The sequence below is a fragment of the Cibotium barometz genome, chromosome 50, assembly GCF_041138505.1.
Source record: "Cibotium barometz isolate CiBa-2024 chromosome 50, ASM4113850v1, whole genome shotgun sequence".
Lineage (NCBI taxonomy): Eukaryota > Viridiplantae > Streptophyta > Polypodiopsida > Cyatheales > Cibotiaceae > Cibotium > Cibotium barometz.
The window spans coordinates 45,442,629-45,469,938 of NC_141095.1; the positions used below are offsets into that span (position 1 = coordinate 45,442,629).

General features: G+C 35.1%; 1 protein-coding gene across 1 annotated transcript in view; it reads right to left on the minus strand.

The window, feature by feature from the left end:
* The window catches only part of LOC147610154 (uncharacterized), a 110,857-nt gene extending 85,050 nt beyond the window's left edge, over positions 1 to 25,807 (minus strand). Inside the window, exon 1 of the mRNA XM_086787265.1 lies at positions 25,159 to 25,807. Within this exon, the coding sequence (XP_086643391.1) occupies positions 25,159 to 25,807 (649 nt within the window). The remainder of the gene's footprint in view (positions 1 to 25,158) is intronic.
* Positions 25,808 to 27,310: the final 1,503 nt, after the last annotated feature.

The window sequence follows — 27,310 nt, forward strand, 5'->3', positions numbered from 1 at the left end:
CCACCTCATATTCTCATCACTTCTATTCATAGAATTAAAGCATAGAATTTAAGAGAAATCTAATTTTTGATATAAAGAATCTCTACGCATCTATTTATGCATAATTCAAATTTAAGAAAAATAACACTTTTGAAATAAAATTAAATCCTTTATGCATCTTTCTATGCATAAATTCAATTTTAATGAGAATAACACTTTTGAAATAAAAGTAAATCTTTTATGCATCCTTCCTATGCATAAATTCAATTTTAATGAGAATAACACTTTTAAAATAAAAATAAATCTTTTATGCATCCTTCCTATTCCTATGCATAAATTCAATTTTAATGAGAATAACACTTTTGAAATAAAAATAAATCTTTTATGCATCCTTCCTATGCATAAATTCAATTTTAATGAGAATAACACTTTTGAAATAAAAATAAATCTGTTATGCATCTTCCTATGCATAAATTCAATTTTAATGAGAATAACACTTTTGAAATAAATTCCTTTATGCATCTTTCTATGCATAAAATGAAAATTGATGAGAATAACTCTTTTGAAATAAAAATAAATTTCTTTATGCATCTTTCTATGCATGAAATGAAAATTGATGTGAGAATAACTCTTTTGAAATAAAAATAAATTTCTTTATGTATCTTTCTATGCATAAAATCAAAATTGATGAAAGCAACACTTTTGTAATTAAAAAAATTCTTTTATGCCTCATTTTATGCATAAAAATCAATATTAGTGAAAGTAACACTTTTACAATAAAAATTTCTTTTATGCATCATTTTATGCATAAAAATCCATTTTAATGAAAATAACACTTTTATAATAAAAATATTCTTTTATGCATCTATCTATGCATAAAAACCCATTTTGATGAAAGTAACACTTTTATAATAAAAAAATAATCAATATGCATCTTTCTATGCATAGAATTTAATTCTATTAAAAATCACTCTTTTATAATAATAAAAAATAATCAATATGCATCTTTCTATGCATGAATGAAAATGACACTTTTAGAATACACAAACGATGGGGATTACTCTTTTTGATTAATAAAAGATGAAATTTATTTCACAATTTTTTAGAAAATTTTACCATAACCTCCTTTGTATGGCTGACCATTTTTTAATTTTTCTAACCTTAATCTACTTAGGAATTATCCCCAATTGGTTTAAAGCATCTAAACTAATCAATTTTCACTTTTAAGAGAGAAACAATATGAAAAGTTTAATTCCAATAATTAGATCACTTAACTAGGATAAAGAAGGGCTAATTTTAAGAATGAGAGAGGGGGAAAGCCTTTCCAAGAAGGCATAGCATCTGTTTATCATTTTAAGATAACAAACAATTTAAGAAGAGGAGATTAGTGAAAAAGAACACTATTAACAAGCTTGAGCAAGCTTTCATGGAGAAGAGAAACAGTAGGCGTCTAGTTTTTTTACTCCCACAGTTGATTCAGCCAGCCATTAGGGCTAAGAGTTGAGCTATAGGATCTTGAGACCATGGGCTTCAAAAGCCCTATCCTCTCTAGGCCTGCAATTGCCTACACACGGCGAATGGTCATACGGCATCAACTGTGCAGAGAATCGATGCCGGCCTGCTCAGAGGTCAATGCGGCGTCCTGAGAGTGAAGCTCACAATTGATTGTACGAGGCTGAGTGCCTAGGAGTCTCCTTCATCTTCCTACTTGATAGCACTTTGAGATCTTGCCTCCACGAGTTGCTAGAGCTCCTCCACTGTCAGGAGGTTCAGCTCCACAAAAGAAAAAAAGAAGAAAATTGACCTATTCTACACCACAAAAGAGGCCTAATCTTTCTAAGCTCTAGATACCATGTTAGAATTTTGTGGTGTAGAATAGGTCAAAGATGATGTGGAGGAGAGAGACTCACAAAATATAAGAAAATATCTTGCTTAGTAAGTTACTCAAAATACAACTAGGCTTCTTGCTCAATACAATGCCTTCTAGCTCCACCTTTAAATAGGTGAGCTAGTGGACCATAAGTCCATTCACACACACACCCTTCTCCTCCCCTTTTACTAGACCTTAGTCTCTTAATAGATGATATGGAGATGGATGTATGAATGATGTGGATTGATGTGTGGATGATGCGATTGGATGTGATTTGATGTGGAAATGATGTGATGTGATAGAGATCGATGAAGAAAAAAAAATTGTGGGAAGATGAGAAAAGATGGGGACTAATGTGAAAGGATGTAATGCTGGGGAAGCATTTTGACCATCTTGTGGATGAGGTCGTTGGAGACCTATCTGTTAAAGTTGCAACTGCTGACGGAGAGTCAACGGAGGACATCTTGCATAGCAAGGTCGGTCGAGGTCTTGACCAGCCTCGGTTTGATTTAAATGTTGAGCTTCCAGTACTTTGGATGAGGGACCAAGGAAGCAGCCTATGAGTGAAGCACTAGGTGACCGAAGGATCCTAGAGGGTGCTGACCATACGGTGCTCGGGCTCTGGGTCACCAAAGATTGTATCCACACGTACGTCGGGGAAGATATTGGAACAAGGAGTAAGAGTTGTTTTCTGAATTCGGGCATGGTTCTGGTTGATTGACCTTGCTGGTCCTCAACGGATGAGACCATGGCTCTTTTATATAGATCTGTTGGTTGATCTTACTGATCTTCAATGAAGACTCCATTTTTGTTAAAGTGAATACTTGCCGGTTACTATGAGCTAGGAACTATCGAAAAGGCCCCTGAGTGGACAAGGGGTGAGCGTTCTAGTTGCCAATGATGCCATAGGCACACGGATGAAGGAATGTTTAGAAATAAGGATTCAACTGGATAACTAGAGGATTCAACTGGATAATTAGAGGATTATGATTAGTGACACTATGGTTTCATTAAATGATTGTTTTAAAGACTGTTGAATCTGTGAAAAAGGCAATTTCATATTGGGTGTGTAAGTGGTGTGACTAGTTTTAAGTTTGCATGAATATCCGGCTAGGGGGCCTGGGAACTCTTTTCCCTAGACAACCTAACCAAATTCTTAATTGGATCCCATCACTACAGTGGTTGGGCGGTTGGCTAACCCATGGGCCTAGATGGGGTTAGGCTGGACTGATGGATCCCTAAATTGAGACTCAATTCTATTCTAGTTCGATAGATGAAGTAAATCCTAGACAAAAATTGTTCTATGGAAAAGAATCAACGGCTGTGCCTCTCAATGAGGAAAAAAGTGTTGGTCTCTATGATCCAAGTACAATCTTTTCCCTAATCTGACTATGGGACTTACGGGTTTGGTCATATCAGTTCAGTTAGTTAAGGCTTTTGACTACGTTAGAAAAAGTTATCCTGGAGGAATCGCCCGTGCTTTCCGGGCAAGGAAAGTTTTTCTGGGTTTGGTTTTGGAAGAACAGATGGATCAGTCTCTTGTCCGGATATCCGTGGTGGGCGAGGCCCCGAGTGTGGGACCCTACCCCACGCAAGAAGTGCTACTTTCGCTGCTAGCACCCCTGAATTCGTTGCACGATGGGGATAGGGACCCTACAGACTCTTTGGTTGAGCTGGTGGGAAGTGTGTATAGCACATTGCGGTTCAGTCATGACAACGATAGAGAGAAGTAATGATGGTCCAAATACCCCAGGAACAAACCTAGCAGAAAACAAGCATGGAAGTTGGTTGGCAAGGGAAGGATATAGACGCAAGATTTCTCTTTATGATGCATGTACTACCGATATGGTGAATGCAATTTTGCAAAGCACAAAGGCGGTCTCTTACACTCAAGGCAAGCACATAGGGAGAGGCCCAAGCTTGGAGAAACTAAAAGTGGTTCGGACAGTTAATTAGGCAACTAAAGGAACACCTATGTATAGGGCTCCTACCCCTCTCACTGGTTACAAAGAAAGTGCACGTCATAAGATACCATCAAGGGTGGTAATTGATATTGATGATGAGGCCACACATCAACCAGAGTAGTACAACACACACATAAGAGACTATAAGTATTCTAGGAGGCCATGGAAGATCAATTGCAAAGAACATGATACAAGTAGAACTCTAGAAAGAACTACAGAAGTCATAGAGAGTAATGTTATTGAGCACAAGGTGAATGAAGTAATGTGGGAAATCCGAAGGACATGTGTTGGCAGCAAGGTCACATGCAGCAAAATGCCTCGTGGGGGTAAGAGGTGTGGGCAACAATAGTTAGATCTACTAAGGGTGTGCATGCACCTTCCTTTGAAGGCTATCGCAAGCACCCTAATGGTCTCATTAGACAATGGATATGGTTCTGCCTTGACCACGTGCTTCATTGCTATATTATGGGGACAACAACATAGACCCAAAGCCCAGTCCACCACCCAAGATATGGCTAGTTGCTATAGGAACGAACCTCACAAATGAGGAGGTATATTCATTGTTTAAAAAAACAAATATAGTTTTTTATTTTGAGTGTTGAACCTCTCCCACAAGCTCCAAAGAAATTTGTTATGCACCATTGCCACCAAGCCTTGTTAATAGAGTAAAACAACCTAAACCCTCCTTCTTTTTGTTTGTGATGGCCTCATCAAATGTTAGCGTTGAAGTTGTTGTTGCGTGTATCCACCGAAGGGAGTCCACCGATGTGGAGATCAAGCAGAAGACCATAGATGGTGCACAAGCATGGAAAGGTCTCACATCCTTTACACTTCCTGGAAATGATGAAAATTTTCTCAAGTTAAGGACAAAGTGGTGGACTTAATTGCAATTTGGCGAGTCCATAGTTTTATTGATGAATCGTCTGAGCATGTCTTGATAGAGAAAGTACGGAAGGGTACGAACACCGTTCGCTTACTTTGTGCCTACATCCCGAAGAACAAGCAAGGCCCATAGTAGTAAAGATGTTGGTTTTTGCATTTTTGTATTTAGAAGGTGTATATGACTAAACTTGCTTTTATTTTTAGTTTGAACCAATAACCCCAATGTAGAGGATGTGATGTTGACATGTGTTTATGTGTTCACTCCCGCCAAAGTAATTATATCATGTTGCTCTGTCTAACTTGCTTTGCCCCTCTCTCTTCATGGAGGGGGGCTTGGAATTTCTATAATTGGAAGATGTATGTGAAAAAACTTGGTTTTATTCTCGATTCAAACCAATAACCTCAATTGTAGGATGTGTCAAATAATTATATCATCTTGCTCTCTCCTACTTTGGCCCTCTCTGTCTTGGGGGAGGGGGAATCTTTTTGGAATCTTCTTGCCCGATTGCCAAAAAATGATCACTCAAAAATGCTTGCCAAAAACCCCCCCCCCACAGGACTCCTAATCTACCCCAACTCTTTAAAAAAAATAAAATAGAGTCATAGTTTTGTGATATAAACTTCTAGTGTCTAAAATGGATTTCCTTGAAACAGAAGTTCAAAATGAACTTTCCAATGTGCATTAGGAATTAATTGAAAAGGGTATAAGGGACCTTAGCCTAAGGGTCTACATTTTCAAAAAAATTTGGATTATGTTCCAATTAAGGTTCCAATGGGCCAATTGGATTAATCCAAGTGTTGGGATGAGATAAATCCAAAGAATAAAAGAAAATACCCAAAAATAAGTAAATGCTCACATAAGATGAAGAGTTGACTGAGTACAAGGTTTATTAGTTAAAAATTATGAGATATTACTAAAAAAATGAGATATTTTGGAATAATGATGCATTTTTGACATTTTGGTAAGGAGAGGGGGACTCTTGAGGTAGGCGCCTTTTTCACATCTGTAGAAGGGTTTTTAAAGATGAAGAGTGGACTAAGGACCAAAGGAAAAGCTTTAAAAAATGGATTTTTGACACCTCACAATGGGGATTCCCCCGTCATGAATGAGGCGCCTACTTCACATGTGTAATGGAGCTTTAAATCTTCAAAAATTGAGATATTTCATCTCTCCTCTCTCCTAATTCAAGTCTAGTTACAAAAAGTAAGCTAAACTGACCTAAAAATGGTCAAAATTGAATAAACTGAATTAGAAAATTCTAGAATCAATTTGCTTGGTTAGGAGCTCACTTTTTCCTATAAAAATAGAAGCCTCCCCCTTTGTTGAAATATAATAGTGTTTATGCACTGTTACTCTACTCCTCCCAAGAGCCAAGAATTGTGAATTTGTTAATAATTCACTAGTTTTTAACCTTTCCCTCTTCTAACAAAGGAGGTTATGGCAAAATTTTAAAAAAAATAGAAATAAGTATTATCTTTTATTATTCTAAAAGAGTAATCCCTATCGTTTCTATATTCTAAAAGTGTCATTTTCATGCATAGAAGATGCATATTGATTATTTTTTTAATGCATAAAAGAATATTTTTTTATTATAAAAGTGTTACTTTTATCAAAATGGATTTTTTATGCATAAAAGAAAATTCTTTTTTATTATGAAAGTGTTACTTTCATCAAAATGGATTTTTATGCATAAAATAATAATTCTTTTTTATTATAAAAGTGTTACTTTCATCAAAATGGATTTTTATGCATTAAAGAATAATTTTTATTATTATGAAAGAGTTACTTTCATCAAAATGGATTTTTATGCATAAAAGAATAAATTTCTTTATTATGAAAGTGTTACTTTCATCAAAATGGATTTTTATGCATAAAAGAATAATTTTTTATTATTATGAAATTGTGACTTTCATAAAAATGGATTTTATGTATAAAAGAATATTTTTTTAATTATGAAAGTGTTACTTTCATCAAAATGGATTTTTATGCATAAAAGAATTTTTTTAAATTATAAAAGTGTTACTTTCATCATTATTGATTTTTATGCTTAAAGGAATGCATAAAAGAATTTTGTTTTAATTATAAAAGTGTTACTTTTATCATTATTGATTTTTTTGCATAAAAGTATGCATGAAAGAATAAATTTTTTATTATAAAAGTGTTACTTTCATCATTATTGATTTTTATGCATAAAGGGATACATAAAAGAATTTTTTTTTATTCTAAAAGTGTTACTTTTATCATTATTGATTTTTATGCATAAAATTATGCATGAAAGAATAATGTTTTTATTATAAAAGTGTTACTTTCATCATTATTGATTTTTATGCATAAAGGAAAGCATAAAAAAATTTTTTTAATTATAAAAGTGTTACTTTTATCATTATTGATTTTTATGTATACAAGTATGCAGAAAAGAATATTTTTTTAATTATAAAAGCGTTACTTTCATCAAGATTGATTTTTATGCATAAAGGGATGCATAAAAGATTTTTTTAATTATAAAACTGTTACTTTTATCATTATTGATTTTTATGCATAAAAGTATGCATGAAAGAATAATTGTTTTATTATAAAAGTGTTACTTTCATCAATATTGATTTTTATGTATAAAGGGATGCATAAAAGATTTTTTTTTAATTGTAAAAGTGTTACTTTTATCATTATTGATTTTTATGCATAAAAGTATGCATGAAAGAATAATGTTTTTATTATAAAAGTGTTACTTTCATCATTATTGATTTTTATGCATAAAAGAAATTTTTTAAGTTATAAAAGTGTTACTTTTATCATTATTGATTTTTATGCATAAAAGTATGCATGAAAGAATAATTTTTTTAATATAAAAGCGTTATTTTCATCATTATTGATTTTTATGCATAAAGGGATGCATAAAAGAATTTTTTATTATTATAAAAGTGTTACTTTTATCATTATTGATTTTTATGCATAAAAGTATGCATGAAAGAATAATTTTTATATTATAAAAGTGTTACTTTCATCATTATTGATTTTTATGCATAAAGGGATGCATAAAAGAATTTTGTTTTAATTCTAAAAGTGTTACTTTTATCATTATTGATTTTTATGCATAAAAGTATGCATGAAAGAATAATTTTTTTATTATAAAAGTGTTACTTTCATCATTATTGATTTTCATGCATAAAAGAAATTTTTTTATTATATATAAAAGTGTTACTTTTATCATTATTGATTTTTATGGATAAAAGGATTTATGAAAGAATATTTGTTTTATTATAAAAGCATTACTCTCATCATTATTTATTTTTATGCATAAAGGGATGCATAAAAGAATTTGTTTTTAATTATAAAAGTGTTACTTTTATCATTATTGATTTTTATGCATAAAAGTATGCATGAAAGTATATTTTTTTATTATAAAAGCATTACTTTCATCATTATTGATTTTTATGCATAAAAGTTTTTTTTTAAAGAGTTACTTTCACTAATATCGATTCTTTTGCATAAAAGGATGCATAAAAGGATTTTATTTTTATATCAAAATAAGAGTTCTCTTTCATCCTATGCCTAATTTCCCTGAAAATTTGTAAATGATTAAGTAAATACTCTGTGAAAGAAAATCCTACCGTTTCATATTCTCTAAGATGACAATGAGAAAATTTAGTGAAACTATCGAAATCAGAATTTTAGATAAATGATTCCTCATAGGAATTTGTGATTAGTTTTAAATTCAGTAAAGTAGTAATTGAAATATTTTCCTTTGATAAATATAGTTCAAGAAGAACCTTTCTAGACTCAAAACCTGAATCAGACTATGACCAAGACATAACTCCTTCGTGAGTTTCAAGAAATGACGATGTGACCAGTCCCATAATCTACACTCAAATCACCCACCGATTCTCAAACTAAGTTGAGACCTTTGATTTTGATCTGAGGATTAAGAATTCAAAATTCGAGGAATTGTGCTTGGAAATCCAGACTGTGATCTAGAAGTCTTGGGATACAGAATTAAGATATACTCATTGTATTGAAAAGAAAATCAAAACTGAAAACTTGCATAGAAACCCTATTTTCTTAAAGGACTGTCTTACACCAGAATGGTGGAGGAAGCATTTGGTATATGTGTTTTCTAAGGAAAGTTCAGTTGCAACAGCTGGCGGGGAGTGCTCAAAGGACAGCTCATGCGGCAAAGCCTATGACCAGCCTCGGTATGGTTAAAATGGTGCGCTTTCGGTACGATGGACGAGGGCCGATGAAGCGGTCCCTAAGTGAAGTGCCAGGACACCTAAGGAGGATCCTGGAGGGTTCTGACCAGGTGATGCACGGGCTCGCGGTGTCGAGGACACCCATGCGTATGTCGAGGAAGATATTGTATGATGGACCAATGTTTATTGTAATCTATTACTGGATCTCGTTGTTGACCCGCTGGTCTCAACGGAGAGTCCAGAGTGATACTGTTTTGTGAGACTCAATGGGAATTTTGAGTTATGACATGTGTAGTTTGTCAATGGATTGTTTTATAAGTTAAAGTTTAAAGAGGAGTGTGTGCGTATTTGTATTCTAAAGCAAAAGTTAAGAAAGGCATTCAATTATGGGTGGGTGAGTACTTGTCTGGTTCTACTATTCCAGTGGTTGGGCAGTGGCTAACCCATGGGCCGGATGGGGTAGGCTGGAATCTGTAGAGTTTTAATAATAAAATTGATAGATAGGAATACGCTTAGAACTCGAGTAGTTAATTAGAATCCTGAAGACTTCTCTATAGAATAAATCAACGGCTGTGCCTGATTCAAACAGGAAAAAAGTGTTGATTCATTCGTAAGTGTGTAATAGTTTCCCTTCTATCTGGTTTATTCAGATAAAGATTAGTTCAGTATCTTGACCTCGTTAGAAAAATTTGTTAAGAAAATAAAAATGGTGGAATCGTCTCCGCTTTCCGGGCATGGGAAATTTTCCCGGTTTCGGTCTTTGGAATGACCACCAGCCTAGTCTCGTGCCCAGACATTCGAGGGCGAGGCCCCGCGTGTGAGAAACCCTGCCCCGCACAAGACGAAGCTACTTCCGCTGTTACCATCCAGGAATTTGGTGCGCAGAGAGGGGGAGGGGGCAGTGGGATCTCACAGTTGGTATCAGAGCACTGTTGTAAAATTTACGTAATAGCAGCGGAAATTGCTTAAAATTTTAAAGTAAATCTGGGAAATAATGTTTTCACCTGTTAATATTATGTTGAATAAACTTCTTTTTTTTTTAAACTTATAAATTGAATTGGAAATTATAGATGGAAGTTCCATACTTATCCGCGGTATTCCCGACCTCATCTAGTCTCAAGATATGACTGCGTTCGCCTTCGAGCATCTCATCACTTTCACTTCAACTCGAACAAGCCGAGCAAGACTCGCATGCCATTTCAAGGATTTATATTTTCCTGACCCAGCGGAGAGACAACAACATAAGTGGTTTGCAGGGCAGTATGTCCACGCCTCTTGCAACCAACGTGCAATGCTGTGGTGGCAGAACCTCTCATTGGCAATGATTCTATTAAAGCTGAAAATGGTGCGTGGTGTCATTCTATATCATTCGACGCCTCAGAATTTCAAACTTTCATGCCAAGTCTACAGACTCCTTAGTTGTTTTATTCCTAAGTAGAAGATAATAGCTCCCTTGTCAGTAAGTGAACGTTTGTATCAGGGCATGGCTATGGCCCAGTACCGTCGTCTTATGCGTCTCCCGAGATGATGTTGAATTCTAGAGCCGAGCTACTCTATGTACATATTGCAACTTTTATATAAATAAAGAAATGTTTTCTGGAGAAAAATTCCCCGTTCTATAAGTGATTGTTTATGGACGATCTAAGAAAGAAAAATCTATTATCGGACATATGTCATAGATCTCCAATAAGATCATTGTCTTGTTTAAGAAATTGTTTTCTAAACCTCTTAAGTCTTAGGATCTGGTGGATGACATCAAAACAAAAATTTAATAATATATAAATTTTTGGCAAAATCATGAGACGAGGAAACCATGGCCGTTAGCCAGACCCTCTCTCTAAAGATGACAAGTTTGACCCTGATGTTCGCAAGGCTCTTCATAGGACTCAGCTCGAGGACCCTTCAAAGGAGAAGGGGAGAACTTGGGCGAAGCTGTGGAGAAATGGGTGGAAGCCATGGAAGAATATTTTGACGTCACAGGCTACAATGAGTGGAGCAAAATGGCTCTTGCCAAGCTGAAAATAGTGGAAACAGCCAGGGTAGCATGGAGGAACCACTGTGACACCAACCGTCTGGATAGAATTACTCAGTCTTGGACTCAGTCCTGGACCGACCTTAAAACCTATTTGAGAAAGAGATTTTGTCTCCCTGGATTTTTGGAAATCAAAATGAACAAATTCTTAGAGCTAAAGCAGGGGAGCAAAACCATCGAGGAATATCACCAGGCCTTTGCTCTTCTACTCAAATATTCACCACCTCTAGATAAAGATCAACTCATGGCCAGGTTCATTTGGGGGATGAACGAACCCTTGGACACACTGGTAAAAAATGCCAAGCCAGTGTCCATGGCTGAAGCTCTCAGAGAATGGCAAAGGACTTTGCCAAAGCCTTCATTGTAAAAGTCCCGCCAAAGCCAGCTCCCTCATCCTTCAAGAGATTTCAGACACCGGGAAGTTCTTCCAACTTTTCGCCTCCAAAGAGACACCAAGGTCCTAACCAGAATGTGGATATGGGAAGCTTTAGAAATGAAGGAAGACCTTTCTCCCAAAGTACATTCTCTAGAACTCCGGCTCTCTCCAGAATGCAAAGAGAAGACCTTCGAAGCGAGAACAGATGCTTTGGATGTCAAGGACTTGGGTACCAGCTCAAGGATTGCCCCTCTCCTTCTGTGGGCCAAGGAAGCCAGGGTCCTAGAGTTCCGAGACAAACTCCTTCTTATCAGTCCAATCAGGGTCCCCTGCACCAGAATCAAGGAAATCCCAAGAGTACTCAAGCTCAACCGTCTGCCTCTGTCCAGAGTAGCCTCAGAACTCCTTCCCAAAACTGGGGCAACCAAAGAGAAAGTGTTTCGCCTCAGATTGCAACAGCCAGAGCAGTCACAATTGCAGAAGTAGTGGAAGAGGAAAGAGGACAGATTTATGCTGCAATTGAAAACCAAGGGCCAAATCGTCAATTCTCCATCATCAATACTCCAGCAGAGTATCAAGGTAAGCCTTTTAAGCTTTTGATTGATTCAGGCAGTACTCATTCTTTCATTTCCCTTATATGCTTGCGTAAGCTAGTCTTAGATCAGAAATCAGGGAAACCTATGCAAGTTGAATTAACAAGTGGGAAGATTCTTTTCACTCACCTTGAGACAGATCGTATTCAGTTCAATCTAGATGGGAATTTAACTGACTGTCAGTTTAGAGTTATACCTTTGGGAGTTTTCGACGGGATCCTTGGAATGGATTGGCTCCACAAAAATCAAGCTGACATTCACTGTCATAATGGAACCATCTCCTTCCGTGACCTTCACGAAACAAAGTTCAAGGAACCGGAATTTCAGGATCCCCTAGTCTGCAGTTAGTAAAAGCTTCTAAGTTACTAAAAGGACTTAGAAAGAAGCAACCCATTTATCTTGTCAAAATGAATCCGGTAGACTCAAAGTTAAAAGCTAAAGAACCTGAATGGTTAAGTGAATATGATGATTTATTCCCAGCAGAATTAACAAAGATGCCTCCAATTTGGGAAGTAGATCATGTGATAGAATTGACCCCAGGAGCTCAGCCAATAGCCCTACGCACATACAAAATGCCAGCTCTTGAAGCCATCAAACTCAAGGAACAACTTAGACAGCTGTTGGAACAAGGGTTTGTAAGACCCAGTGTTTCACCTTGGGGTGCGCCAGTTCTCTTTCAGAAAAAGAAAGATGGAACGCTAAGACTCTATGTGGACTACAGAGGTCTAAATCAGCTACAGTTAAGAATAAGTATCTTATCCCCAGAATTGATGAGCTTTTAAACAGGCTAAGTGGAGCCCAGATCTTCACAAAGATAGATCTCAAATCAGGGTATTATCATATCAGGATTAATGAGCAAGATATCCCGAAGACAACCATCAATACTCAGTATGGGCATTATGAATTCATTGTCATGCCGTTTGGATTGACAAATTCCCCAGCTACATTCAATCGCTTAATGCAAGACATTCTCAGAGAATACTTGGATGATTTTGTTCTTGTTTTCTTTGATGATATTCTGATTTACTCAAAGAATGCAGCTCACCATGAAGCTCATGTCAGAAAAGTTCTTGAGATTCTAAGGAAGCACCAACTCTTTGCCAAAAAGAGCAAATGTACTTTCTCTACCGACCATGTCAAATACTTGGGCTTTCTAGTATCAAAAGATGGAATTTCTCCAGATTTCGCAAAAGTCCAAGCAGTCATAGATTGGCCTCAACGAAAGACAGTGAAAGAAGTCAGAGGATTCTTGGGATTGAGTGGTTGGTATAGAATTTTTATAGCAAAGTATGCTCTCATAGCTTCCCTCCTGACTAATCTTCTCAAGAAGAATATTCCGTTTCAATGGTCTGCCAGGTGCCAGAGTGCTTTTGATAAGCTTAAGACCACCTTGGTAACCAATCCTGTTCTGAAGCTGCCAGATTTCTTTCTACCCTTTGAGGTAGTAGCTGATGCTAGTGGTTTTGCCCTTGGAGGTGCACTCATGCAAGAAGGTCATGCAGTGGCCTATGAATCCCGAAAACTCAGAACGCATGAAAGGAATTATGCTGTCCATGACTTGGAACTACTTTCAGTAGTATATGCCCTGAAGTTGTGGAGACATTACCTACTGGGTCAAAGATTCATTTTGATGACAGATCATTAGAGCTTAAAGTGGATCTTCACTCAGAAGGATCTCAACATGCGCCAAAGAAGGTGGATGCAAACCCTGGAGGAATTTGATTTTGAAATCAAATACCATCTAGGCAAAGAAAATGTGGTAGTAGCAGATGCCCTCAGCAGAAAAGCCTCCTTGCTTGCAATTACTATAGTGTCAAATCCTTTGATTATTGAAGCAAGAGAGAAGATCATGCAGGATAGATTCTTTGGCCCTATTGCTACCCTACTTATGCAGGAAAACAAAACTCCACAGGAGTTGAACCGAGTTCAAGGATACAGCCTGGATGATGGAATTATGTATTATAATCGCAGGCTATGCATTCCCAATGATGAGGGAACCAAGGGACAAATTCTGAATGAAGCACATGACAGCCTTATTGCAGGACATCCAGGTTTCATCAAAACCTACATGTTTGTGAAGAAAAGCTTCTTTTGGCCTGGTCTAAAAAAGGATGTGCTTAATCATGTATGTCAATGTCTGACCTGTCAAAAAGTCAAGGCCGAGAGAGTAAAAATGCCTAGGAAGTTACAACCTTTAGACATCCCCCAGATGAAGTAGGAATGTATCAGTATGGATTTTTTTTTACTGGATTACCCTCAGTGCAATCAGGTTACAATTCTATCTTCATGGTAGTTGATAGATTCACCAAAGTTGCCCATCTGATTCCAGTAAAAGAAACCTACACCGCAGTGGATGTGGCCAAAGTGTTTCTCAAGGAAATCTTCAGATTGCATGGCCTACCTAGAAGAATAGTAAAGTGATCGAGACCCCAAATTCACGTCAAGATTCTGGACTGCAATTTTTGAAGTAATAGGAACTTTCTTCGATCTCAGCACAGCCTACCACCCTGAGACCGATGGTCAAACTGAAAGGGTGAACCAAGTAATCAAAGTTATACTTCATTCATGCTGTGGTGGTAGGGAACCCAAGAAGTGGCTAAGCTATCTGCACCTAGTCGAGTTCGCCAACAATGCTTCTTATCACCGAAGTATTGGGATGAGCCCTTTCAAAGCTCTGTATCAACAAGATTGCTTAACTCCGTTAACTTGGTCTGACCCATTGATTAGGGTCGAGATGTCCAGACACATGCTTGATGACATGGAGCAATAGATGCAGGCAATTCGCAAAGATATAAAAGCTACCCAGGATAGACAGAAGCAATATGCAGATAAGAAGAGTACTGACAGAGAATTCAAAGAAGCAGATATGGTCTTCATTCGAGTACACCCCAAAAGAAGTTCTCTATCTCTTGTGGGAAGTACAAGAAGTTATCCCCCAGATATTGTGGACCATATCTGATTACAAAGAAAGTAGGTGAATTAGCCTACGAGCTTCTTCTGCCTCCTCATCTCAAAGTACATAATGTATTTCATGTCAGCCTTCTTAAAAAGTATGTACCAAGCCCGAATCATGTGCTTGATGAGATGAAATCTTAACTTCTTCAATCCAAGGGCAGATGGAACTCCAACCTAAAGAAATCCTTGATGTTCGAGAAAAGATTCTCAGGAATAGAATTCTGAGAGAATTATTGGTCAAATGGAAAATCTATCCTTTTGAAGATGCCACCTGGGAGAAAGAAGCCGATCTGTTGCGAGATTACCCCCAGTTTGCAAGATGAGGACATCTCGCATTTTTCAAGTGGGAGAGAATGTAAGATTCCTCCCCACCCTCTCAAGATGTCCAGCATCTTCTCCCTGTGATCAAATCCCTCTTCAGAAATATAAAAGATCTTGTTTCTACCTATTTTGATCTAGAGAGAGAATATTCAGATTTTGAATATTTTTGGATGGAAAAATATCTCTTCTTATTAAAATAAGTTCCCTCGAAACAGAAGTTCAAAAAGATTTTCAGAAGGTGCATTAGAAATCAAGTATAATCTATTCAAGAGGCCTTATCCTAGGGGTCAAGATTTTTGAAAAATTTCAAATTAAGGTTTTGAGGGGCCAATCAAATTTATCCAAATGTGTAGAGAAGATAAATAGAAGAAATAAAGAAAATCCCCCCAAAAATGAGTAAATACTCAAATAAGATGAAGAGTGGACTAAGGACCAAAGGAAAAGCTTAAAAAATGGATTTTTGACACCTCACAATGGGGATTCTCCCCTCATGAATGAGGTGCCTACTTCACATGTGTAATGGAGTTTTAAATCTTCAAAAATTGAGATATTTCATCTCTCCTCTCTCCTAATTCAAGTCTAGTTCTAAAAAGTAAGCTAAACTGACCTAAAATGGTCAAAAATTGACCAAACTGAATTGGAAGATTATAGAATCAGCTTGCTTGGTTAGGAGCTCACTTTATCCTATAAATAGAAGCCTCCCACTTTGTTGAAAAATAATAGTGTTTATGCACTGTTACTCTACTCCTCCCAAGAGCCAAGAACTGTGAATTTCTTAATAATTCACTAGTTTTTGACCTTTCCCTCTTATAAAGATTGGTGGCCACTCTTGTTACAAACAAGATTAGAACCCTCAAACCATCAAGCCAAAGGAAAGCTCCCAAGAATTTATGTAAGTTAGAAATCTTATATTTTTCTTTATTCTTTTTATGCTTTCTAATTTTTGTGTTGTGATAAATGGATGCTATGCCTTGTGGAAAGACTTTCCCCCTCTCTCATTCTTAAAATCAGTCCTTCTTTATCCTAGTTAAGTGAACTAATAGTTGGAATTAAACTTTCATATTATTTCTCATTTAAAAGTGAAAATTGTTTAGTTTAGAATGCTTAAAACCAATTGAGGTTAATTATTAAGTAAAAATAAGTAAGAAAACTTGAAAAATGGTAAGCCATACAAAGGAGGTTATGGCAAAATTTTTAAAAAAATTAGAAATAAGTATTATATTTTATTATTCTAAAAGAGTAATCCCTATCGTTTCTATATTCTAAAAGTGTCATTTTCATGCATAGAAGATACATATTGATTATTGTTTTTATGCATAAAAGAATAATTTCTTTATTATGAAAATGTTACTTTCATCAAAATGGATTTTTATACATTAAAAAAATAATTAATTATGAAAGTGTTACTTTCATCAAAATGGATTTTTATGCATAAAAGAATAATTCTTTTTTATTATGAAAGTGTTACTTTCATCAAAATGGATTTTTATGCATAAAAGAATAATTTTTATTATTATGAAAGTGTTACTTTCATCAAAATGGATTTTTATGCATAAAAGAATAATTTTTTTATTATTATGAAAGTGTTACTTTCATCAAAATGGATTTTATGTATAAAAGATTTTTTTTATATTATGAAAGTGTTACTTTCATCAAAAAGGATTTTTATGCATAAAAGAATATTTTTTTTATTATAAAAGTGTTCTTTCATCATTATTGATTTTTATACATAAAGAGATGCATAAAACAATTTTTATTATTATAAAAGTGTTACTTTTATCATTATTGATTTTTATGCATAAAAGTATGCATGAAAGAATAATTTTATTATTATAAAAGTGTTACTTTCGTCATTTTTGATTTTTATGCATAAAGGGATGCATAAAAGATTTTTTTATTATAAAAATGTTTCTTTTATCATTATTGATTTTTATGCATAAAAGTATGCATGAAAGAATATTGTTTTTATTATAAAAGTGTTACTTTCATCATTATTGATTTTTATGCATAAAGGGATGCATAAAAGAATTTTTTAAATATAAAAGTGTTACTTTTATAAAAGTATGCATGAAAGAATATTTTTTTATTATAAAAGCATGACTTTCATCATTGATTTTATGCATAAAGGGATGCATAAAAGATTTTTTTTAATTATAAAAGTGTTTCTTTTATCATTATTGATTTTTATGTATAAAAGTATGCATGAAAGAATAAGTTTTTTATTATAAAAGTGTTACTTTCATCACTGTTGATTTTTATGCATAAAGGGATGCATAAAAGATTTTATTATTATTATAAAAGTGTTACTTTTATCATTATTGATTTTTATGCATAAAAGCATGAAAGAATATTTTTTTTATTATAAAAGTGTTACTTTGATCATTATTGATTTTTATGCATAAAGGGATGCATAAAGAATTTTTTTATTATAAAAGTGTTACTTTTATCATTATTGATTTTTATGCATAAAAGTATGCATGAAAGAATATATTTTTTATTATAAAAGCGTTACTCTCATCATTTTTGATTTTTATGCATAAAGGGATGCATAAAAGATTTTTTTAAAAATTATAAAAGTGTTACTTTTATCATTATTGACTTTGATGCATAAAAGTATGCATGAAAGAATATTTTTTATTATAAAAGCGTTACTTTCATCATTATTGATTTTTATGCATAAAATAATGCATAAAGGAAAAAAATTTTATTGTAAAAGTGTTACTTTCACTAATATCGATTTTTATGCATAAAAGAATTTTATTTTTATATCAAAATAAGAGTTCCCTTTAATCCTATGCCTAATTCCGCTGAAAATTGGTAAATGATTAAGTAAATACTCTGTGAAAGAAAATCCTATCGTTTCATATTCTCTAAGATGACAATGAGAAAATTCAGTGAAACTTTGCATACATTCAACTTTTTACAATGGAGGTGTTGGTTGCGGTCCAAGATATCGCTTATTAGCATGTGGAAATCTCATGCTAGTCTTCATTCATGTCATCAACCTTAACATGTTTGCAAGTTAAATAGGTAGTTGACCTAGACTATCTGGAAAGATTTTCTTTCCAAATATTGAAAATATATATCCTTTTGAGTATTGGACATAAATTTACAATTTGATTCTCACAAAAGACTAAAATTTTCTTAAATTTTAAATAAATTAAAGTAAATCAAATCACTACTTCAAAATATATCAAAATTTTTGTGCTTGAATCATCTTTAAAATAACCATGTTTATACAATGCTTTATTTTTTTACTATTACACAAATAGTAGCTACTAAAGAAACAAAAGTTTATAAGATTTAAAATACTTGAACACACAAGGCAAGCTAGAAAAAGAATTTATTAGTTTATTTGAAAAAATATTCAAGCGATATAGTTAACAAATTTTAATTTAATGAAATTGTAAATCTTGTGTAATGTTTCTTTTATACGGTAAAGCTTAATCTTTTGAGAAATAATGTCAAAAAAATTGTAACGTTTGTGAAATGTTGTAATCATTAGGACTTCTCATTAATGATATATCAAATTCTATAATTGAATAAACAAATTACAACACCATCATTTGAAGATAATAAATAGTTCTCTGACACTTTTCAACAAGAATTTTAAATCACAAGTAAACTAAAACCGATTAAATTTCAAAAAAAAATAATGTAATGCTAAAAAGATTACTAAAAAAGATACTAAGCAAAGTCTAATTGACATACAAAGTGTCTAGTCTGGAAAGGCAAAACCTAGCATGACTAAAAGCTATCAAAATCATAATATAACATCCTATTATTGGTGTATATGCACCTTGTTCAATTACAAAGTAATAAACAAATTTTTAAAACTATAATAGAAAACTTTAATGCAAAATAACATTTAGAAATTATTAGACACAAGAACCTATCTCAAACCAAAACATTCATTAAGAAAACCAACAAAGAAAAACTTTACTCATACTAATTCCTTTGCAGTGGATGGATTTAAAACATCTATTTTGAAATAGAAAGAATGTTATACATCCATTTTGAAACAAACTTGATGTTCAACATATATTTTGAAATAAAATGGATGTCAAATATCCATGTTGTGCCAATTTGGATGTTGAACGTGCATTTTAACACAAAATGGATGTTAAACATCTAGATAGTACCAAAATGGATGTTCAATATCCACCTTCATGCATATGTAAACATTAATAATGATTTTCCACTCACCCAACACATAACAATTTTCATTTCTACATAATGTAATCAAATATTCATGGTGAAAATTTAAAAATAGCTAGCCATAGAAGGGTGGTTGCAGGATCAGGGTGCCCAGTTTTGTCCACTCAGGCACCCTGCAAACAATAAAAAAACAGGCATTTATTTACCTTTAGTGGCTAATCTCTCCTAGCTAACCAAGGAATTTCCTTTTAACTTCTTTTGTTGGAACATCACATACAAAGTTGGGGATACAGTTGCATAATCTGATTAAGTAAAAAATCCTCATTTATTTAGGTACAAAGTCAATGTGTACACCCTGTCCTAAATTAGGACCGATTCCATAAAATGCTAATATCTTTTACATATAAACTCATATCAGATTCTCACATTGGACCTTATATCTTCACATAACATAGACCTTAACTTGATTTTTTGAGAAAAATTAAGTTATTTGTCTATTTTCTTTAAATATTTCAAGGTCTTTAAAGTGTTATAGTATATGCCACTTTTGGTACCCACAATACTACTTAAATTGCTCAATCTTGTAGATCAAAAGAGTGGTAGATAGTGAGACATTAGTAGAATGTGGTGGTTAGTCAAAATTGCAAATCCAATGGTTAGATTTTTAATGAACTCTTTTCGAAAATTCTTCAAGGCTAATAGAAGGCCTGCAAATATTAATAATCAAATTAGTAAAATTACATTTTTGATGTAAATCATCTATTACCTATAGGGACTAGTGTACTTGTAATGGTGTATCTATGGAAAAAAAAAGGATCACTCTAAGTATGGAAAGATCATTTTTAATCATTTCATTATATTTTTGATAAATTTTGATTAATTAGACTAATTAATATTAATTTTTTAATCATTTCATTATATTTTTGATAAATTTTAATTAATTAGACTATTTAATATTAATTTAAGTTATATTGGGTTAATTTGAGTGTATGTGTATTTTCTATTAGTTGCTTGATCTCATTTGAAGTACCTTCCCCCCCCCAAATTTGCTCTCCAAGCATTGTCCCAGTCCAGCATAAACTGGACAAAACTGGACACCCTGATCTTGCATCAACCCAGAAAAGTAATTTTAAAAAGACATAAAATTTCTAGAAATATGGGATGAAATTACTATTATCTAGAAAATATAAAACATACCTAATCTCTAAAAGAAAAGTAGAAATCTTGAAGGGAAGCTTTTGAGCTTGAGTGTGGATATTGATCGTACTTCCTCCCATAAGTTGTAGTTCAACTTCTTTATCATCGCCACTTGGGTTTTCATAAAAACTTTGTGACTGGAAGACACAAATCAAATAAATACATAAACAAAAAAATCTTATGTTGAAAGAATGCACAAATAAAACTACATAGCTTACTTAGTGAGCTCGACATCCATCTCATCAAGTGTAAGCTCCTTCCTAATTACCCGCATCAAGACAAAAAGAATTACTTTATCATCCTTGATACCTTGATCACCAAGGCATCAACTTCATATCTTCTAGAAGCTCTTCTATAGTGAAGCTTACCTTTTTGTTGCGTGCTTTTAAAACAACACTTGAATCATCAATTTTCTTTGATGATTTTTAGCCTTTTAATTGTTTTCTTTCCCATGTCATGGTCAACATTCTTTATTGAGCATCCTAAATCTCACCAATACAGAATGCTAGTTAGAAAAGTGGATCATACTTTCATAGCCCATATGATTGCTTCTCCTTTTCCACAATAATTCCAACTTCTTGAAGGCATTTTCTTCGAAGGATAGAGTCTGATTTGCCATGCTTCTCAATGTAGTCCATATATTCATGGTCAAAGAACTCTATTTTCTCAATGAAAGACATCTTGGCTCAATAGTCATTGTCATTGTTGTGATCTCATGCCAATAGCTTTGCTTCATCAACATTATGTCTCACATACACTTTACAACATTATGTCCCACATCAACATTATGTCCCACATACACTTTACAATCTCCTCGATCAAAGGAGGGGCTATCTTTGTTTTCCATATGCAGCTCTTTTCTCGCTTTAGCAGAGTGGGAGCCCCCAATGACATAGTAAGTGTACTCATCAATCTCTAAAATATCAAAAGACTATCTATCAGGACACTATGCTAGATTCACAAGTTCAATAAAAGGAACAGTAGTAGCATGTGGATTCTTTATCTTTTTCTTTAAATTTTCCACATGGACTGTGTGTAGCTCTCTAATCTCCATTAACTTGCTTCCTCTAAGATTATCAATAGGTGGCCACTCAATCTTTTGAATGTGAAGATTAATAATCCTACCGTTTCCAACAATTTTTCTCACATATTTTTTTCCCTCATAACATTTTGCTGTGATGCTATAATACCCAAGGTTAACTTTGCTCTAGGTGTGATAGGAACATTGTGTTCATATTCATCCTCCAAGCTGGAAGATTTTGGAGTCAGTGATGAAGCTTTGAAATATTTTTTAGAAAACTTTCTACCCCTATATGAAGCTCCAATATCTTGCTTACTTTGATAAGCTGGTGTGGCAACAATTTCTCGTTGTTTGGGGGTGGAATCTTAAGCTTTTTCTAGACCTTGTGTTGGTAATGCTTGTAGAGAAGGTGCCAAAGCAACAAGTAGATAACCTGAGTTTTGCAAAGTAGTAAAGAGAGTTGAAGGCCCACATTGATTGATCTGAAGGTTTCCTTGCTGCTGCATAAGAAAAACAATTACACGATCCTCTGTAGCAACTGCAAGAAGAACCTATTCTCCTTCATTTTCTCCTATACAGTTAGCATTCAAGACTTTTCCACAAATCTTTTGACCTTCTTTAAGCTTCTATGCACCACTAAGTTTTGAAATAACAAAAAACAATGAGTTATCTTGAAAAGTAAGAGACCACTCATGATTTGGATATGAATGCCTTGACACATCAAATTCAACAACAACACTGGAGAGGATATTTGAGGTGGAGCATTAATAAAACACTGGTACCCCTGTGAGAGGAAGCCACATAGTAGCTTGTTGTTTTGATATTACTCCTTTGGGATGGTCTTGGATCTATCTTAGCAGCAATCATCTCTCTACCATCAGAATTAGAATTCTCTTGAGAAGGAAATGTTTCTTCTCCACCACTAGGAAACATAGGAGAAGCTAGAACTAGCTCTTTACTTTCCTTATCATGGGAAGAACCCTTTGGAAAGTTGTATATAGTTCCCAAAGGTGGAAGTTGAACCTAGAACCTTCTATTTCTCATGATAATCTTGAACACTTGAGTATTTCTTATATCGACATAGAGATGTTTTTGTTGATGAAGAAAACAAGAACTGTTCTTTGGTAAGGTTAAGCCAAAGCAATATTTCCTGTTGGTTCAGAGCCTTCTTTTTTGGCCTTCTTAAATGTCTCTTCTTCTGGTGGAGAATCAAACCCTTTCACCTCTTTGTTCACTCTTTTTGTTGAGTTTTTGCTTTCATTTCCCCTAGATAAAAAGAATAATTGAATTCCAAGGAACCACCATGGTTACAAAAGGCATAAATAAGCCACAAAAAACATATCAAAAACACAAATCTTAGGTACACAAATATAGGGAACATTTTAAAGAAAAACATTCATAATTGTTGTGTGAAATTTGGACATGCTCAGAGCTACATGGGTCTAGCAAATGGGCAACATGGATAAGGGAAAGAGGCACTTGACTTCAAGCAGATGAAGTTTCAAAGCATCCGCTCTAACAAGATAACCCTAGTTAGCCTTCTCTCAGCATGTGCAAAACTCTCTGCTTTAGCACAAAGCGGGTGCATGCATGCTCTAATAAGGTGCACTAAATGGAACAGCCCTTGTCATCACCATGTATGGAAAGTGTGGGAGTCTCAAAGATGCACTGAGGACTTTTGATATGATGTCAAGCAGGAATGTGGTGACATGCAACATCTATTAGAACTCGACGAAGGAAAGAAGATGCATGACATCACCTTGCGGATGCCCAATGGATTTTTGACATGATATCGGAGTGGGATGTAGCAGCTCTTATCTTGGTGTAGACAGCATAGCTCTCTTTGTGTAGGCGGCATAGCTCTTGGCAGCTCTTAACGTAGCACTTGTCTTGGTGTAGGCAGGATGTAGAATAACAGAGATGACGTACGTAATGACATAGGCACCATAAGCAACGACAGCAAAACAACATGAAGCGTCATAGGCACTTGTCTTTGTGTAGGCAACAGATGGCATACACAATGGCAGCATGTGCCATAGACAAAGGCAGCACGTGACGTAGGCCCAAGCAATGAAAACAAAAGGCGTAGGCCTAAGAAATGACAATTCATGGAAACTACAATGGTGTAGTTGCCATTGGTAGCAACAACAATGGTAGCACGGTGATGGCATAGACCCGAGAATCAACAACAGCAACAAAAGGTAATGACAGCACCACGATGGCTTAGACTCGAGCGTCAACAACAACAAAAAAAGAAAACGATAGCACAACAATGGAGATGACGACTGACCTGTATTTTTTAACAAAACACTTGGTATTTTTGGAAGATGGAAAGATGTGTTTGTCTTTTTTGGAGAGAGGTGAACTTTTGTAGAAATTTGGAACTTTTGTAACAATTCAACATCCAAATTGCCACAAAACTTGTCAACTTTTGTAGCAATTCAACATCCAAATTGCCACAAAACTTAACCTAGAGTGAGACAATGTCAACGTAACCCTCCATGACATGAGTTAGGTACTTACTTTATCAACCATTTGGAGTATGTGTTCTAGCAGTTGTAAGAAGGTTCCTTCTTGAATTGTAACTTTTTAATGCTAAATTTGGAGAGAGGTGACCTTTTGTAGAAATTTAGATGTTCAACATCCAAATTGCCACAAAACTCAACCTAGAGTGATATAAGTGAGGTTTCTCTTGATATAGGGCAACTACAGTGCCAATGAGAAACCAAGAAAATAATGACAGAGGACCAAACTACTAGTGAGCATCCACGGTATCACAAAAAGTATGTTCTTTTACCAAATTGAAAATTATATTGTGGCCAACCACAGTACACAAAACTATATGTATGGAGTTAGGGAACCTACGAAGGAGGTGAAAGACTAATCTCGTAAAATGTCCAAACATGCAACAATACAACAACTAGAATGAAGTTCAAGGCTACCCTTAGAAAAAGAATAACCAAAGTCCTTATAAAAGTTGGCAACCACTATAAGTGACATCAAAGAACAAGAGGTTAGGGTTATGACAAATTGGATGTCCCACGTCCAAATGGTTATTACAAACAGGTTGGTGTGATAGTCTACATTTTTGCTTCAAGTAAGATGTCCTACATTCATAATTGTTGAGGTTAAACCCAGCACCAAACAATCACAATCACCACACACTTGACTTTTCAGCAAACAACATTAACATACTTTATGGACAGCACCATCATGATCTCAGATTATCCATACACTCATCACAAACTATTTAACATCACTACAAACAATATTCATATGAAATTACAAATATCAAACAACAGATAACACATCCCTGAAACATCACACAAAACTCCCAAAACAGTGATCCAACTACACAGACCTCACGCAAACCGTTATGAATGTTTCTTCATGTTCCCTAAAATACGATTACATCTATATATAGACTTCAAAATGATATCCCCTAAAATCTCAAGTAATTGGCTAAAGTTTAAAAGTACTTAACTAGACCGTGTAAAACTTTAGATTTTACACCTGGCACACCCGATGGCTAAAAATTTTTCTTCAAAAAAATTTGTGACCTAAACCCACTTTGAACTACTGTAATGTTGAACAGTCAGGAAACTACTTTTTAGTCACAAACTTTGCTTTGTAGGTTCCATCTGCATATCATATGCCACCACTAGTACTGCATCTACTTGGCCTGTCTGATTATCTTCCTTTACTACTTTAATTGAATCCACTTGAAATTTTGAAATTTTGTCGACTACATCAGGAACTTTGTTAGAAATAGAAACTGAATTATCAGCATACTTTTTTGGACTACCAGGTTCCAATCTGACAAATTTCACACTTTCTGCTTCCATTTTAGATTTCTGCAGTCCCTCATTGTCTCCTTTCCCTACAAAACCAGTAAACTTAAAAGATCTTTGACTCTCACCAGACAAAGTGTCATCTATTCCCTCATAACTTTTAAGTGCGAAAAGAGGATCTTCCCATATGGACTTCTCAGGTGGTGTGATCCGTAAGGGTTCTGGGCTATCTGCTATTTGCTTCATCTGCAATTTAACATTCTCCTCTTCAAGAGCTTTAATCTGTGCTTTGATAGAATTAATTTCATCCTTATAAAATTTATCAGCAAATGTTTCTAAAGGCCTTGTTAGAACATTGTTAATTCTATCTTTAATTCTTGACCATATCATATTTCCTATCTGCAATAGCTGTCCTTTCATTGTAGCCAGATCTGTGCTACTCATGAATACTCCTACATCAATTTCCTCGTTATCTACCATATTTCTCAACTAGTCCTGAACCTTCTTCAGTGCTGTAAGGACAGCTATCTGCAATGAAAGGACAGCTATCTGCAATAGCTATCCTTTCATTGTAGCCAGATCTGTGCTACTCATGAATACTCCTACATCGATTTCCTCGTTATCTACCATATTTCTCAACTAGTCCTGAACCTTCTTCAGTGCTGTAAGTTGCTGCAACAAAATTTCATTGAATGAAGTCAATTTAGCATTTTTCTTGCTCAGCTCCTCCAATTCATTGGAAAAAGAAATTTTATCTCTGTAAGCAAGTCTGTCAAAATCATTTCTGTCTGAATTTTTGCTTGAGCTTTTTGTTGCCATTTAACTATCTCTACATTATACTCCTCCTTCATTTTTGAAAAGATGCAGGGGGGAAGAGAGCTTGAGCTCTTGCAAGCACACACACACACACTCACAAAACCCTAATAGAGAACACACAAGCACACTCACAAAACCCTAATAGAGAACACACAAGGTGAGAGGCTGAAAATCTTCTCCTTCTCTACTCAACACTCAACACACAAGGCTTGAGCTCTTGCAAGCACACTCACAAAACCCTAATAGAGAACACACAAGGTGAGAGGCTGAAAATCTTCTCCTTCTCTACTCAACACTCAACACACATATACAAGAATAAGAGTACACATAATATGAAAGGTACTCAACCAATACATACACGGGTTCTCTATAGTGTGAACCCGACTAAATGAGCTGGCGCTATAACTATGCCAGTCTCTAGAATGGCTGTCACACAGCCTATCATCCCACTGGCCGCATATCTCTTATGATCTCACCAACCATGTCAGTGGTGTAAGTGTGGGGCCTATCCCCCAGGCGGGTCATCAGTGGCCACCGCCTCACTAGACGAGCTCGATATCTCAACACTCCCCCTCGAGCTCAACTCCATCTCATGTACACCAAGCGAAGCCCTAAATCTGCGGAGCTTCTCTGTACCCAATGCTTTGGTGAAGATGTCAGCTACCTGATCCTCTGTGCTGACATAAACAAGGTCAAGATCTCCTGCCATCTCTGACGAAGTGGTAGTGGACCTCTATGTGCTTCGTACGAGCATGAAAGACTGGGTTCCTGGCCAACTGTATACTGCTAATGTTGTCACAGAAAATGACAACTTGTCTATCCACTGATAGACCCAAATCTGCAAGTAGCTTTCTCAACCAAGCTACCTCACATGCTGCCATAGCAGCTCCCCTGTACTCGGCCTCTGTACTCGATAGAGCAACCGTAGGCTGCTTCTTGCTGCTCCAAGTCACAGCAGCACTCCCCAAAGAAAACATGAATCCACTAGTAGATCTTCTATCTGAGATGCTACCAGCCCAATCAGCATCTGTGTACCCATGTACACAGATCTCTGTCCCAGTCTCATAGAATAGTCCATAATGCAAAGTAGACTTCACATACCTCAGTATGCGTCTCACTGCATCCAAATGCGGTTTCCGTGGAACCTGCATAAACTGACTCACCAAC